This window comes from Podarcis cretensis (assembly GCF_951804945.1).
Source record: "Podarcis cretensis genome assembly, chromosome: 1".
Classification (NCBI taxonomy): Eukaryota; Metazoa; Chordata; class Lepidosauria; order Squamata; family Lacertidae; genus Podarcis; species Podarcis cretensis.
This window is the reverse complement of record NC_137170.1, coordinates 137,727,096-137,739,223: the sequence shown is the minus strand read 5'-3', so window position 1 is coordinate 137,739,223 and position 12,128 is coordinate 137,727,096. Positions and strand designations below refer to the sequence as shown.

Below are 12,128 nucleotides of genomic sequence, written 5' to 3'. Positions count from 1 at the left end.
TCTAGATTCTAAGAAAAAGTTGCTCCACAAATGAAGCATGGACTTACTGGTTTCCAACGGATGATGTACTTGGAAATGTGAGAGGATTCAGGTGCAACCCACTGGACAGGATGAGAATCAGGATTAATTGGGACATCTGTGATAATAACTTGGACAGGGCCAGTAGAACCTGAAATATAATTTTTTTCCCATTAGTTTACTTAAAGCTACATCTATGCATCTTTTTCAAGTAAATTTATTTTGGTATTTCCCTCTTGTCTCCAATAATCATAACCCACCTACATTGTACAGCAATATAAGGATTGTGTTCAATTTTTTTTTCTTTTTGGCAAAACACAAAACAATCTTCAAGAGTTACCAGATTTTTCCGTGTATTAACACGACCCCTATTTTGGGGGACTTAAATTTATGAAAATGGGGGAAGATGACCCCGTGTATAAGATGACCCCTGTTTTTTAACATTCTTTTGGAGTAAAAAAACCTATACATGGAAAAGTATGGTATTCTTATGGTGAGATTCACCAGGAAATGAAATATGGAAGCAGGTAATATATACAAGTTTTTGTGATATTGGCACATCACAAAAGGAGTGTGAAATGGCTGCTGCATTAAACATGTAAGGGCTTTCCAAATGTATTGCATTAATTTCCAAATCAACTCGCACTCAGAACTTATTGGTTCCCCTTTTCCCTCTTTTATGCTCATAGCAACCAGGTGAGGTGGGTCAGGCTGAGAGTTAGTGATTTTCCAGGTCACCCACGAGCATGAAAAGTTATTGAATTCACAGCCCCTGTTTTTCATTTTATTGATGCTCAACTCATTTTAACCTTCAGTTTGTTTGTTTTGTACCACCTGCATCAAATTTCCAGTTAAATGCTGATTCAGTACAGCTTCTGAATGAGAATATGGTGTTTAGTGAGCAAGACTTAAATCCCCACAGCACATCAGCAAGGAACTGTCTGGCTCTGTGGAACCCTCTGTTATTTTAGCAATTAAATTCTTCCTTTTAAAGAAGTTTCCCTTTGCAAACTTGTTTGGACAACTGTACAGCATACATACCTGTGGAAACTTTTAAAAGCTTCAATAAAAACAAGCCCCCTCCCATGCTGGGGCTAGCTTTGAAATGGTCTCAACTGCCAAAGAGATACTCAGGAACTCGGTTGTTTGATTTACCCCCACATTTTCCATCCATCGTGTATCTAAGAAGAGGCCTTGGCTACTATTCTGAGGGTACACATATTCCACATAACTCCTTGAGATGGGTTGTTGTAACAGTTGCACAAGAATAGGTAAAGGTAAAGGTACCCCTGCCTGTACGGGCCAGTAGTGTCCGACTCTAGGGTTGTGCGCCCATCTCACTTAAGAGGCCGGGGGCCAGCGCTGTCCGGAGACACTTCCGGGTCACGTGGCCAGCGTGACAAGCTGCATCTGGTGAGCCAGCACAGCACATGGAACGCCGTTTACCTTCCCGCTGGTAAGCGGTCCCTATTTATCTACTTGCACCCGGGGGTGCTTTCGAACTGCTAGGTTGGCAGGCGCTGGGACCGAGCAACAGGAGCGCACCCCGCCGCGGGGATTCGAACCGCCGACCTGACGATCGGCAAGTCCTAGGCGCTGAGGTTTTACCCACAGCGCCACCCGCGTCCCTTGCACAAGAATACCAGGACTCAATTATAACTGCAAAAGCCAACCAGAGGAACCTGAGAACTTGTGTTTTCATTTCACATGCCTCAAGATGTGCTATTTCTCTCAGCAGAATACTATCACTTTGGAGTAGTGACACTCGTGCAGGCCACACTCCACCTCATGTTCTATGTCCTGAGTCTCACTGCTCAACCAGCCCCAAAGTAAGTCTTGCTATTTTCAGGGGTGCTATCTCAGAATTGTTATCCTGAGGTAATAGAACACTGCCTACAGGAACAAGGAATCGCAGGGTGTTTCAGCCCTGGATGCATGCTGACCCTCCAGAGTCAACATTATTGTTCCTCTGGTGAACTGTGAATGCCACAAAGTATACTTTGTCACAAAGAAGGCCTAATCTAAGAAAATCAGTCCTTAATTTTCCATCTACTACTGTCCCTCAAAGAATGTTAACTGGCAGCAGTCATGGGAAGAGTCAAATCCAGTTCTCCAGCTTCCTGTGGGAACCATTTTCCATGTGAACAGTTATAGGAATTGTTTTGTGCAACATTGTTAACTGCCTTGAACATGCCAATGGAAAAGCAGGATATTAACTCAACAAATAAATAAATAATCTTGAGTGGGGCTGTGAAACTGGTCTGGGCTGCATCTCATTCAACATTTACTTTTCCCATCTCAGTACAAAACATACATATTTTGCAACAGGTGGAACATAGTGCATGCATGTTTAAATGTATGCCACTTTCTACTACAAAATTCATAAAAATGGAACCCGGTTCTTTCCTGATTACTACTTACTTTTCCCAAGAAAAGTTTGTGTTACTATGCCATTCTCAGCTGGTGCAAGTTATGTGTACTCAGTTATCTATAAAAGGTAAAGGTACCCCTGCCCGTACGGGCCAGTCTTGCCAGACTCTGGGGTTGTGCGCCCATCTCACTTAAGAGGCCAGGGGCCAGCGCTGTCCGGAGACACTTCCGGGTCACATGGCCAGCGTGACATCGCTGCTCTGGCCAGAGCCAGAGCCAGAGCCAGAGCCGCACACGGAAACGCCGTTTACCTTCCCGCTAGTAAGCGGTCCCTATTTATCTACTTGCACCCGGAGGTGCTTTCGAACTGCTAGGTTGGCAGGCGCTGGGACCGAACGACGGGAGCGCACCCCGCCGCAGGGATTCGAACCGCCGACCTTTCGATCGGCAAGCCCTAGGCGCTGAGGCTTTTACCCACAGCGCCACCTGCAACCCCAGTTATCTATACCAGAGGACAAAATGTACTTCCTTCTTCAACCTCTTGGACATTCCCTTGAATAAACAAATTAGAAGCTCCAACAAATTTATGGACTACTATCTCAGAAGAATGACTATAAACCATTCCAAAATTGTAATGGACTATTAAGGAAGGAAGGCAAGGTGGGAAAAGAATCCTTAATTTTCCCTCTACTACTGCCCCTCAAAGAATGTTGATCTGGGAATGTTTTTCCCCACAACACTGGAGTTCCATATTGCTTAAGGAAGGGAGCCATCCGCTTAGTAGGCAACATCTTACCTTACACTTCAAGCACATACTAGCTCTGGATGGTTTGGATCAGCGCATGATAAGCACATGATGAATGGATAACCCTGCCTTGCAGTGATAGGATTTAACTACCTTTTAGAACTTTCTGGCCATATAATCCTGCAGCCAAGTTCACTGACCCACAGCAAAGCAAGACAGCGAGACTGTCTAGGTCTCCCCCTAACAAAATACTGTATATCCATCACTGACTCAGCCTGGAACAAAGGTGTCTTTTGTTCCTTCATCTTCAATGGTGCAGGATATGCAACTATGCTTGAGTTACACACAAGTCTTCAGACAGAGCTCCAGTCCAACCTCAAACCCTGTCTAATCCTATATTAGCAAAAAGTTGGGAAGAAGAAAGACACACTTCCCAAAGCAAATCTTGCAATTCCCGGACTATAATCCCAGAATCAATATGCGGAAGCAATAAACTCCTGCTTACTCACAAGTTATTCATTTTATGGGATAACTAGGCCACCACCTACCACTAGGCACTGTTATGCTCATCCATAAATTTAAAAGCTCGTAAAAACAAAGCTGCAAATGCAGTTTGAAAGCCCAAAGGTCAACTCAACAGCCTCTCTTATCAATGTATGCGCATAAGGCTGGAGCTGAACAAACAAACTCATATCAACCACATCTATGCAAAATTCCTGGAACTGGGTGATCAGGACAGTTCAAACATTTTGTTCAGAGAGCTGGTCATGCCAGGTACTAAAAGCTATCATCCTTGCCATGAAGCTGTTAGAAGCATAGAAGCAGCCCCACCAGGAGGAAAAAAAAGTATCTAACAGTGAGCTTCAAAATCCATTAAAAAAAAACCCCACAGTCTGGACAGCTAAAAGAAGGAAAGGTGTGTGCAAGTAAAGAGTAACCACTGCCCTGAAAATCAATATGGTGAAGAGGCAGCTGGAAGGATGCTAAAATGATAGTAATTTAAAAATCACAATGTGAATAGTATAGAGACCCAAATGTACAATTCAATGGAAATAACATTAAAGACATGCAGGTTTGATTCTTGTAATTCATGGGACACATGTTTTGGACCTGATTACTTTCTAACTTCTCTCTCTTACATTAAAACCATAAAAGATAAGATTCTTAGGAAACAGGATTCTCTGCAAGAGAAAAGGGTCTTATGCAAAGTTCTGCTCACATGGAATCACTGAAAACAAGAAAACATGCTCAAAGGATACATACTGGATCCTTTAAGAAACAACAACGGGTTGTTCATCCCACAGCTTCCTACCTGTGTATGCAGTCAAAGGCTGGCAGTGCCACTCTCCAATGCCACGCCCATAGCAGTAGCACTGATATCTGACACCATGAACGTGCTTCTCCCACGAATCCCCAATCTGGTAAAAGGTCTGGCTTTCAGAATCTTGGCACTGGTCTGGAAGCAGAAAACCAAGTGGGGAGTGTGTGGTTATTTCACAGAAATTTCAAGTGCGGGGTTCTTCAGGCTTACAGACTCAACACTCCTGTCTCCACATTTCCATGTGGCCCTTTGAAATTCCCATATTTCCCCCCCAACCTCTTCACAAGAAGTGGGGTTTCAAAGTGGGCCCAGCTGGGGCTTCCCCATCTGTTGCAAATAGCATAGCCTTGGCATGTCTTTTAGAGGGGCAACCCACCAGGATCCATTTCTCACTTGAGTCACTGGCCCAGGGTTGGAACCTTATCACCAGCAGGTTCCTGTGCCTGAATGGAATGAATTCTATTCAAAACCTTCCTCCTCATGCGCCTCCTGGCGCTCTTCCCACCTATTAAGGGAAAGTCGCATGCCCAAGGCCAGATAGAAAGACTACAGCAGAGAACCCTTCAACACAGCTCTCACACAACTTACCATTATTAATTCTATCATGCAGACTGAAAACTAAAGCTGAGAGGAAAGGATTTAGTCAAGGAGTCTGTGGCTTTCTGATGTAATAAATAATTGTGTAGAAGGGAATTGTTTCGGTGGGAGCAGATTTACTCGTATTTCTCTAGGTTTCTATTATGAAAATGTGAAAGCAGCAAATAGTGCTTTTGGGGTACGTAACAAATATCCCATTTGTAACTCCACCAATGGCCAAAATTTGCTTTCTTTTAAATTTAGTTCTGCTTCTGCTGATATCATGAAATAGCAAAATTTCATGTATTTTAGGGGTGTGGAATCATGCCATTTCAATATTTAGATCGTTGTATTCTCTTATTCACTGTCCCTGTAATTCCAAACTATACTATTAGGAGCAGAGTTTTAAGTGGAAAGTAGATTCTGAAATTCCAGAATACTTAAATGAGCCTTAATCATGTTGCTTCACATTTATCTTAGTGCATTGCAGATGGGAGATTTATTAATAAGTTTTACTAGGTGCTAACTGCAGCAATTCCCCCCCCCAAAAAAATGCATGGCAAAGATGGAAACAGCCCATTTTACAGAACTTTCTAACTCATTTTCAAACAAAACTCCCTTTTCCCCCAAGGAGCCATTTGCAAGAGCCTCACATTTACTAAGCTGCAAAATGTGGTTCAGTAAAACCTGCACAGATCTATTTTAAATGAAGAAGAACTTAACCACTAAGACCTTATAAATGCTTGATAGGAAAAACATTAAAGCTCCCCAGGGATTAAATAATCAGCTATCAAACACCCAGGCCTAAACATGCAAACAAAATTAAGAATGTTTTTTTGGTCAGAAAATAGCCATGTGCTTATTCTTAGAAATAGTCTTAGCTATGACCAGGTTCAAGAGTGCTGTTCACACAATTCAAATCTTCATTAGTCCTAGCAGAGTACAGTCAGCCAAATAAAACAGGCTTAGCCTCAGGTAAGATAATATTTGCTAGAACTGGCTTTGAAGCTCTTTTGGCTCAAGAGACTAGAAAAACTTCATGGTGAACGTTTCAAACTGTGTTCCCATATGAGGAAAGGCTATGCTATTGGGGCTTTCTAGTTTGGAGAAAGGTGAGTAAGAGGGTGGATCGGGTCAAAGAGAAACCAAAGTCATCTCAAAACGTTCATGGGAGTAGTTTTAAAAATTATTACAATTTGCATCTTTGAAAATTAAATGCTATGGCCCCAATTCATGGGCAAGCAGGGAGATTTGTGTATACTACAGGCTTATAAGCAACCTACATTCAAATGCTGTGAAGAGGTGGTATATACTAGTTACATTAGCAAAGCTTTAGGTAGGCAGTATTTGGTAACAGATTTTTGCAATAGTTTTACAGAGAATGCAGCCTTTAAAAGATGGAGTGATGTGACTTTTAACATCAAATGTAGCTTCACTCATTTATTATCATACCTGCTATCAAACTGGGGTTTGGCAAAAGCCTAACTGTTCATTAAGTGCTTCTCCTTCCCCCTCTCTCTGGCTCTCGATATTTCAGGAAGTTCAGTTGAGAATGGACTTACCTACAGGATCACATTTCCATCTTCCCCGACCTTGACCAAAGCATGTACAGTTCAACATGTGTCCTTCCTCATGGCGTTTGTGGAAGGTCTGGTTTACATCATAGGTGACCCCATCAACTATACACTGGTCTGTTTTAAGATACAAGTACAATATTTGTGCTATTGATTACTTTGAACAAATACAGGTTACTGAGCTCTCACCCGATTAATGGTGCTCTATTGTGAAACAAGTTGCACAAGTTTTTCCAAAGCACAGCAAAGTCACCTACAGAGAATTAACCAATTTTCACATAAACACAGAAAACTATAGGTTTACACAATCAGGTTAAAATACCCCCTTGCTCCACAAGCTTGCATTTTTTTCTTGGCACTGAGATTCTGATGCGAGAAATAAAATCTAGACAACATGCAATTTCTATAAAGGGCTCATTCTCTAAAACCCCTTAAGTCTCTGACCACTATCCTGCTATTTCTTCTACAAGGCTATTAAACATCAGGCAGCAAGTACTACTACTAAATATAACGAGTATTATACAGTGGTACCTCGCAAGACGAATGCCTCGAAAGACGAAAAACTCGCAAAACGAAAGAGTTTTTCGTTTTTTGAGTTGCTTCACAAGACGGATTTCCCTATGGGCTTGCTTCACAAGACGGAAACGTCCTGCAAGTTTGTTTCCTTTGTCTTGCAAGTTTGTTTCCTTTTTCTTAAAACCGTGCATTCACTTCGAGGAGCAACTCATAGCACGCGGTGTGGTAGCCTTTTTTGAGGTTTTTGAAGACTTTGGTGATTTTTGAAGCTTTTCCAAAGTCCGCGCTTCGCAAGACGAAAAAATCGCAAGACGAAAAAACTCGCGGAACGAATTAATTTCGTCTTGTGAGGCTCCACTGTATTTGGGACCAACGTGCTTTCTCTCTTGCTTCAATCCTTAGTCTTTGTTTAAAAACCAAGCAGGCTAAAGAGAAGAAATAGAAACAACTGCAAATCCAGGCTATGGCCTTGCACATACCATAAAAGCTAGTTTTATGGGTGCAAAATAGCTGTATGCATCACTTGCATCCTCACCAGCCTTATGATCTCCTTCATGCATAGTGTTATAGAACCCTGTTTCATTCGATTGACTGAAATGCTAACAGCTGACACCCTAATGCAGAGCTGCGAATCGACCGTATTTCATCTTTAGAGGAAAGTGATTCAGGCATTTAAACCCCACCCACCGATGCTGCACAGCTTCCCTGCCCTCAACATCCAAGTGCTGAGAATGGACATCTACAAAAGGGAAAGACACTCACAGTATCTCCGGTGGTCAACTCGTGTGGAAGTCCATGCAGAGGATTCCCCCTCAACTCAGTGCGTGGACTGAGAAAGTGGTGCAACAAATGGGCTGCAGCCAGTGGCACCCCCCTACAGCCCCTTTTTCTCACGGAGCCAGTTGCATGTGAAGGGGCTTCTGCTCACCCAACACTCTTGTTTGTGTGTATGTGTGTTTTAACATTGGTTCTTTCATGCTATAATTACTCTCAGTATCAGTCTTCTAGGCCTGGGTGATATATCAGGGGCAGACCCCAATAATGCTTTAACTCAGTGAAACTGCCACCACTCCTGAGTCCCTCCAGGCCCAGTGTGCTGAGGGAGAAACAGCTACAGCTGGGCGATAGAAGCAGATATCCTGCTGAGTAAAACCACCATCGCAGTCTGCCCCTCATGCCAGTGCAGAGGGAGAAACAAGCTGTATCGCTGGGCTCCCTCCATCTTTGGGCAAGGGTGTGTGTGTGTGTGTGTGTGAGAGAGAGAGAGAGAGAGAGAGAGGGAGAGAGAGAGAGAGAGGGAGAGAGAGAGAGAGATGCCTCTTTCTCCTGAGAGAAGGAGGTTGCTTGCCCGCCAACCCACCCATGCCAGTGAAGGCGGAAGAAGTCCTGCAATCGGAGTCTGTCAGGCTCTACCATAGGATGGGCTCGCTTAGCTGTGGGGCAGCAGCCCTCCTACCCCCCAGCTGAGTGGACCTGGTTCAGCTGCTTTGGCCCTGACCAGCAAAGCACTGGGGACAATGCATCTTTTTTCAACATCACAGTATATCAGCAAAGCATGATGTTTGGCTGGTGATACACCCCAGTGTTGGAAACCTAATATCGCCCAGCCCTGTTCCCAATTTCTTTACAAAGGTCTGAGGGGGGGATACTGAATTTCATAAAAAGACTGAAAAGCCAACACAATTCAAAATCTTAAAATGTATTTTGCTTTCCTTCCAACACCAGTTCCTCAGGTGTACAGAATAACAACTGGATCTCCTAGTGGCAATAAAAATCAGCTTTAATTCTGAATCACCACTTCAGTGGAGAGCACAGTAGTGACACAGAAGGGCGAACACAACTAGAGATCACTCTAAGCCTACCTACACTTTGGGCAACACTAACACAGGGAACTGGGAAGTTACGGAGCTACATAACGTGCCAAAGAAAAATCAGGAACAGACTGTCCCCTATAAATTATATTCCATTTCAGCAGCAGCTGGAAGTCTTCTCTCCACCCTGTTTCTTCTAAACAGTAATCCACTGGTGTGAGGCAAATGCAAGATGATGAAATGTCTGCACTCTCACCTTCTTTTATTTTTCTTTCATGCTGTGTAAGCACTTCTCTATCCATAGACTCAGGAACTTTCAGTAGAATTTCCTACCCAGTTTCCTGTAGATTAGTGATTCCTCCTCATCCAAGGAAGATATCACTGAAGAAGAGAGAGTAGCTCCACACTCGTCCTTCGGCACATCACTACCAACCAAACTAATCTGGGAGTGGTGTCTACATGGTACCAAAAGGGTAGATACAGGAGATCCTATACTAAAGCGCCTGAGATTCTGTTTATGCAAATTAGTATGCATGTATTTCATCTGCACATGCTTTATCCCATTTCAAAGGGAATGTATTATATTTACTCAGCAATTCTTTTCTTTTTTCAAGGTCAGAAGTCTGAATGCTGGCTTTGGGCACCATCCAGCATTGGAGTACAAAGCAGCATTTGAGAAGCCAGAAGATCAGGCTGAGATTTCAAATTGCTTGCGGTGCATATGGCAAAGCAGCAGAGAAATGAGTGCAGGCCCACTGCCATGCCATATTGTGGAGCTGCTGCAATTTACACCATCCCAGCAGACTGGCAAAGGACCACCAGCGTCACCTAAACTTCCACCCCTTCATGGTGGAGCCACTTTGGCACTGCCTTGTGCTGACCATCGGATTTCCAAGCCCAGCCTCACGCTCTCCTGTGGGCAACCGCGAGGAGACAAAAATGGTCTGTACCAAGCCTCAAATGCACAAATGGTAAAGAAGGATTCAAGAAGTTTGTGTGTGAGATTTTTGTCTCACAGCAAATGTCTATGTGTCTCTAGCGATTTTCAGGAATTGAAATTTTCCACCAGAGACTACTACACTCCTCATAAGATTTCGCTCAAGAGAGCAAAGAGCTTTGCCCATTATTACTCATAGCTGCACTAAATGCCCTGAGTTTTGCAGGGATTCCCTCAATTCCCAATGAAGCCAATGGAATAATGCAATCTAGAAATTAATAAAGAATTAAGAGAGCTTTACCATATCTGAAGAAAAGCAATGACAAACCTAGACAGCATCTTAAAAAGCAGAGACATCACCTTGCCAACAAAGGTCCGTATAGTTAAAGCTATGATTTTCCCAGTAGTGATGTATGGAAGTGAGAGCTGGACCATAAAGAAGGCTGATCACCAAAGAATTGATGCTTTTGAATTATGATGCTGGAGGAGACTCTTGAGAGTCCCATGGACTGCAAGAAGATCAAACCTCTCCATTCTGAAGGAAATCAGCCCTGAGTGCTCACTGGAAGGACAGATCCTGAAGCTGAGGCTCCAATACTTTGGCCACCTCCTGAGAATATGAGACTCCCTGGAAAAGGCTCTGATGTTGGGAAAGATTGAGGGCATAAGGAGAAGGGGATGACAGAGGACAAGATTGTTGGACAGTGTTCTCAAAGCTACCAGCATGAGTTTGACCAAACTGCGGGAGGCAGTGGAAGACAGGAGTGCCTTGCGTGCTCTGGTCCATGGGGTCATGAAGAGTCGGACACGACTAAACAACAACAACAACAAAATCATATCTGAAGATTACCCACCCCCGTGCACCCACACCACATGACCACTCTAGATTAATCCTTGTCATACAGACTGCAAATGGCCGTATCAAGTTGAGCATACAAGCAGAAATGGGAAAATACCTCTAAGCTGAGAATAAGCAATGCAGGTCCACTCTCCACGCCCATTTCCCATACAAGTGCACCTCATCATATGGCCCATGTCATGCTGTTTGTCCCACTGGTCTCCAACACGGTACATGACTCCATCATTGGTGGTACAGATTTCCTCATGAGCTGTTCAAGGAATAATAAAGAGTGAGGTTTGTTTGTTGGGGCCTATGTTTGTGTATGCCATACCTCATATTAAGCAAAGTACAGTGGCAATCTTCTTTTTTGAACAAACAATTTTGTTAAAATATTTGAACAAATTTTCATTCTGTCTTACTGATTCCATAAGAGTTTTAATATCAATGTGTTTGCTAAAAGTTGTAATGTAAAACTATTTCAGCAACGCATATCAAATGAGATTAATTTACATTGGGAGGGGGATGCAATTTGGAATTTACAGCTACTGCTGAAGCTTGAATTAAGGACAAGATGCATTCCCACAAGGTTCTAGATTCCAGAATGGAATATTGGCTGAATATGATTGAGGCTAATATTTATAGACAGCTGCTGAGGCTCAATTAGTGATCTTTCAGCATCACATAGACAAAATTCTTTCACAATCTGCAAAGAATTAGAGCACCAGTCAAACATCTTAGTACTGGACTCTCACTAAATATATGTTCAACATACCTGCCATGGGACAAAATCCAAATTTTTGATCAGCATCATAGTTTGGGGTGGTTCCACACCACTTCATACTGTCTCTCCGTCCCTCAGAAGTGCAGTCAGTGTAATTCTGGTTGTTGTAGAGGAAGGGGAAGTGGCACAGGGCTCCATTGGAGTTACCACCACGTGTCTGAACCAAGACTGCAAGACAGAAATAGCCATTCATGGAAGTGGACATTGCAAAGCCTTATCTTGACTTCTTAGCATGACTGCCATTCACAGAGACCCCTCTCCATAACATCATAATATCCAGGATAGTGGTGTTTTTGATATGTCACTTCAGAGTATGCAATTTGCTGCAATACAGAGTCTTTGCTCTTAAGAAAGCTTGATTTAAATTCCAGCTCAGCAGGGCATTCCTCAAAAAACCTATACAGAGTTACCCTCAACTAAGCACACCCCCCCCAATTATTATGTCCATCACTTTATTAGTTATGTGATTAAGTTATGTTCTTTCTGAAGAAAAATTTAATAAAATATTAAAAGAAATTTGTGAGAAGACTTCATGTATCCTCAGATACAGCCTTTGGTTGTACACAGGGTGGTTGTGAGGGTGAATGGAATAAACTTGCAAAGCATCTAACCAATATGGTCTACACTCTTGTTAAGTT

The 12,128-nt window shown here is 42.9% G+C and overlaps 1 protein-coding gene across 8 annotated transcripts in view; it reads right to left on the bottom strand.

Moving 5' to 3' along the window:
• The window catches only part of FN1 (fibronectin 1), a 75,061-nt gene that overhangs the window by 45,786 nt on the left and 17,147 nt on the right, over positions 1 to 12,128 (bottom strand). For all 8 annotated transcript variants that reach the window (XM_079975065.1, XM_079975066.1, XM_079975067.1 and 5 more), the window contains exons 9-13: positions 11,482 to 11,658; positions 10,825 to 10,977; positions 6,593 to 6,721; positions 4,446 to 4,589; positions 48 to 169 (exon numbers count right to left, since the gene is read on the bottom strand). In XM_079975065.1, coding sequence (XP_079831191.1) covers positions 48 to 169; positions 4,446 to 4,589; positions 6,593 to 6,721; positions 10,825 to 10,977; positions 11,482 to 11,658 — 725 coding nt within the window. The remainder of the gene's footprint in view (positions 1 to 47; positions 170 to 4,445; positions 4,590 to 6,592; positions 6,722 to 10,824; positions 10,978 to 11,481; positions 11,659 to 12,128) is intronic.